The sequence below is a fragment of the Daktulosphaira vitifoliae genome, unplaced genomic scaffold, assembly GCF_025091365.1.
Source record: "Daktulosphaira vitifoliae isolate Bord-2020 unplaced genomic scaffold, ASM2509136v1 Scaffold_3, whole genome shotgun sequence".
NCBI classification, from domain to species: Eukaryota; Metazoa; Arthropoda; class Insecta; order Hemiptera; family Phylloxeridae; genus Daktulosphaira; species Daktulosphaira vitifoliae.
In genome coordinates, this window is record NW_026099574.1 from 39290549 (window position 1) to 39295586 (window position 5038).

At 28.2% G+C, this 5038-nt stretch overlaps 1 protein-coding gene across 1 annotated transcript; it reads right to left on the minus strand.

Moving 5' to 3' along the window:
- LOC126900713 (uncharacterized) lies at window positions 1-2810 on the minus strand. The gene is made up of 2 exons (XM_050676624.1): window positions 1312-2810; window positions 1-240 (listed from the first exon to the last, which is right to left on the minus strand). The coding sequence occupies exons 1-2, from the start codon at window positions 2804-2806 to the stop codon at window positions 41-43; spliced, it is 1695 nt and encodes a 564-aa protein (XP_050532581.1). The 5' UTR covers window positions 2807-2810; the 3' UTR covers window positions 1-40.
- Window positions 2811-5038: the final 2228 nt, after the last annotated feature.

Here is a 5038-nt window from a genome sequence, read left to right on the forward strand (position 1 = left end):
TAGTTTTATTGATAAAATTATCTTTAAATTCATTATTAATTTACTCATAAAGCAAATAATCAACTAGATATACAGGAGTGTTATATGTCTGAGTTTCCACAACCAAATCTTTATTGTCGTCATTATTCATCTCATTATATTCATCATTTGAATAATCACTGTAATGTTGTTTTATGTCACTTGTATTAGCGTCAGGAAAATAAAGAGATCGATATATGTCTTCGTAATTTCCTAATTGTTCTAAAAACAAAATTTTTAGTTATAATAATAATATAAAAAAATACATATATTTTTATCGTAAATATTGATAAATTACATTAGCGTTACTTAGGAGGGCTACATGGGCTATAGCCCCCGTTTAACTATTACTATTAATGTAATATAACTTTGGCATAGATATAGAGTATCCATTTTAAAGGTTACTGCTCAATATCTCTTACATAATAATGTTTTTGAAAAATTAATACCCTAATACGTAATAAATATAAAAATAGTAATAACTTCTAAAATAAGGATTCAAAACTTGCTATTGACCTGGCATTTTTTAATTAGATAATTTTCTATTAGTTAAGCTAGTTAAATATACAGAGTGATCAAAATCTGGTAAGACATTTATTTTTTCAGAAACTTTTGAGAGTTAAATTTTTGCAAGAGATAAGGTTCAAAAAACACTACAATAATTATACTTAATTAGTAGTCAAATCATTTATATTTTTGTGCCCTCGGGGATAAAAATCCTCATTTATAACCTTCTTAAATGGAAACTTTTATATTTAACATTACAATGTAAAAAATAAAAAATTATAAAGAACTTTGTTCTTTCAATGTTTTTTATTTTACGCACCGTTACAGAATTTTAAATACATAGAGTGGGTAGTTATTTTAAATATATTTTGTACAGATAGAAATTTTATTTATTTTTTGAACCATAGTAAATGTTAATTATATTGTAAAAAAAACTTATTTCTAACGTTAGATTTTAGGGATGACTTTTAAAAGTTAATTTAAAGATTTAGAAAATGTGAGTAGCGAATAGTGTCAGCGATGCTTAATTTTTACCCTAACTCATAGCCAAATTCTTACGTTGAGCACCTCTCTCACCTGTTACTTATATTTATATTAATCTAGTAATGTACGATACAAAACTGAAAGTCGACCATTAAGAATTTTATTTATTCTATGTCCAATATAACCGTAAAAAAATAACAATAATAGGTTTCCATTTAACCATTTAATAGTTTCCCATTTAATTTTCAAAACATTCGTTTATTAGCAAGAAAAAAAATATTGATTATGTATTTGTGAACTAACCGAATGGCATATTACGCTTGAAAATAAAATTACATGTACGGTTATTCATGAATTTTGTAGGAATATATTTATTCGCAATCTCAAAACAATACTTATATTTTTTCAATTCTGAAACGAATGAAGCAATTTTTTTTACTTCTCCAGTAGCTAAATGAAAAAAGTTATTAATATTGTCTTCTGTTTCAATTTCTTTCATTAATTGAATGTTACTCGGAACTAAAATAGTTCTTCTCACATAATTATAGTAACATTTTGAAATCGAATTCATTTCTTTACTTTTAAACAAATCATTGTGATCTGAGAAAGATGAAATAAGTTTGTACATCTTATTAAAATTATCCTCAATGAAAATTGTAAATTCTTCTCCAAATAAATTCAAATCCATAAACGATTTCATGTTTTTAACAATATGTTGACCCATAGTAATGATTTTGTATTTCATATCATTTTTTAATTCCTCATTTTTAAATTCATGATACAAAAGGAATTTTCTAACTAATGAAAAATAAAATCTGACGATGAATATTATTGGTTGAACTGTTGCTGTATTTACTAATTTTATAAATGCTTGTATATTTTGCCAGTCAAAATCAAACTTTATGAAACGAAACATATCCAATAACTTTATTTGATAATTGTTTGTACTTTTTATTGTCAACGGGGCATATCGAATCATATCTAAAATATCATCTAGTTGTTGCTCACTATTATATATAGCATATTGTTTTGCTTGAGAACCTGACGATAATTTTAGCTCACATAAATTAGATCGAGTTTCCATTAAATCATAAAAGAAGACATTTTTAGGATTAAAAACACTATACGATTGCCTACGAAAAGACAATGCTAAATGTTTTACAATGTCAGTGTAACTACTTAATATTTCATCATATTTCATATCATACCACATTAAATATTCTCTAATAACAATAAATATGTAATTTTTTAGGTGTTCCAATTCTTTAAGTAAGTTATTTGGATTGTAACTATCCGGTACCTTAAAATAGGTGTATGATATGAAATCATTTTCAAACGATACAAGTGAACATTGGCTATTGATAAAGTATTCCAATCGTTCAACAATTGATCGATGAATTATTTTATAGCCTTCAAGTAAATTCTGAGAGCTTTCAGTTCTACTGAATACGCCGTTTTCATTTTTAGCGATCATGTTTAATGACCCCGAAACATTATTTAAGTATAAATTTATGGTCATTAAATCTTCTGCTATATGCTTCTCGTCCATATCTCGTAACGCATCTAACATGATCATTATAATTTCATCGTGAGATTTGATTGCTAATCCATAATTTTTTATTTCAAATTCAGAAATTGTATTTTGGAAGTTGAACAAATAGTGCTCACCGTACTTGAAATAATTAAACATATATTTCGAAAAGTTACAATGCAAACCTATTAAATCTATTGCTACTATAAAATTAGTATACTTTAAAAAAACTATGAAAAGTCTTAATGTATTCATTTTGATACTCATTACCATACTGTCAAGTTAAATATATATTTTTTACTGAACTACTGTTCGTGTTATATATTTAGTTTTGATTAAATTTACGGATTAAACCAGAGTTCAATGTAATAGTTATTTATATAAAATAAATATCACGTTTTAAAAGCGATTTTTATAATTTATATTTTTTGTGGTAAAATAGAGACTATTTTTAATATGATCGTACTTCTGGAAAACATTAGTGATTAATTATATAGTGACGATATAAATGAACTACAATTAAGGAAACGAAAGATAGAAGAAAAATGGAGCGAGTTTGATCATGTTCAAAGTGCTATTGAAATAAAATCGGAAGAAGAAAGTCAGCGACTAATCGAAAAGATTTTGAGGACGCATTTTATAGAATTGATCTGCAGATGATAATTTTATTTAAATTAATGAAACGCCTAGTGTAAATAATAGTTACTCAAAGTTATAGAAGCTGAATATAACATATCGTCACTTAGATTCCCATAAATTTGTCATCATTAACGTTACCAAATTTTTCGGGTGATTATTATGGATTGTCAACATTTTATGATTTGTTTAATAATTTAATTCATACAAATACTAGTTTGATGCTGATACAAAAGTTTTTTTATTTACGCAGTTCGTTAAGCGGAGATACTTTAAATTCGATTAAATATTTAAGTATGTCAGATGAAAATTACACTGCGGCTTGGAAAACTTTAAAAGAGCGGTATAATAATACAATTGTTATCGTACAAAGTCATGTAAAAGCGATTTGCAACATGGAGACCTTGAGTAGTGAATCTTCTATAAAACTAAGGCAATGTATAGATAAATTAAGTAATAATATTTAATCTTTGAGAATGCATGGTATGAACCCAATTATTTGGGTCGGTTAATGTTTCATATTGTTATGATAAAGTTAGATAAAATGACTTTACGCGCTTGGGAAACGTCTGCATGTCAAACAAAAGTAGTGGAGCCAAATGAATTATTAGAATTTTTAGAAAGCCGTTTTAAAATATTAGAATCGATAGAAACATTAAAAACGATCACTACGCGTGTTCTAAGAGTAAATGATCTAAGCAGTAAGAATCGAAATATAAAGAATAAAATCACATACTAAATCATTTGCAGTAGCTGATAAAACATTGGGATGTTTTGTATGTAAAAGCCCTAATACAATTTATCATTGTCCAACCCTTTTAGCGTTATCGGTTCAAGAGCGTATAATAAATCGAATGATTTAAAACTTTGTCGAATTTGCTTAAGGCAGCAAAAATGTTTATCGAAATATTGTTTGCGATGCTCAAAACCGCACAATTCTTTGTTACATTTCGTTCATGTAGTTTTTGATGCCTCATCGGACTTGAATTTAAATGACGCCTTATTAAAAGGTCCCCTCCTGCAAGAAGAATTGATAGATATACTGACTAGATTTCGTACACACCAGTACGTCATTACTGCCGATATAGTTAAAATAAACAGACAAATAATGTTTACTAAAAATGACAGGAAATATCAACAGATTTTGTGGCGAAGGGAACCTTATCAACCACTAAAAATAAATGAATTAGCAACGGTAACTTACGGGACTGGACCGACTTCATTTTTAGCAACAGGCGTAAGCCAGAAACTTTTACATGGATGATCTATTAACGGGAGCGAATACAAAAGAAAAACTTGTGAGCCTGCGAGATAAGATAATCGGCATGTTAGGTAGCCCAGGAATTAAATTGGCGAAGTAGTCGTCAAATGAGCCCGAGTTATTAACAAATACTACAACGGATAACAATAATGAGAATTCAGTTGTAAATTATTCAAATTTTTTAAAACCCAACTTATCTAGAATACTCGGTTTACTGTGGGATCCAACAGGCGATACATTTACTTATAATATTTTGAGACAACTGTCGGATGTAGAAATTACCAAACGAACAATTTTGTCGTATATCGCTGCAATTTACGACCCAATGGGGTTTATCGGACCGGTCACATTGAGATGTAAAATACAAAAATTATGGCAATTAAGATTAGGATGGGGCGAAATTTTATCAGACGATTTTATTGATCGTTGGAAGGATATCGTTAGCGATTTATTGTCGATAATCCAAATAGTAATACAACGGCGGTGTACTGACCTAAGTAATGAGTTAAATGTACACGGTTTTGCTGATGCATCGGAGAAAGCATACGGCGCGTGTTTATATTTACGTTGTACAGATAATACAGGTAAAATCAGTTCACATC

Coding starts and splice junctions, on each gene's coding strand:
- LOC126900713 (XM_050676624.1), bottom strand. CDS start 2,806: ATGAGTATCAAAATGAATACATTAAGACTTTTCATAGTTTTTTTAAAG. Junction 241..1,311: donor CAAGCGTAATATGCCATTCG/GTTAGTTCACAA, acceptor TTTTGTTTTTAG/AACAATTAGGAAATTACGAA.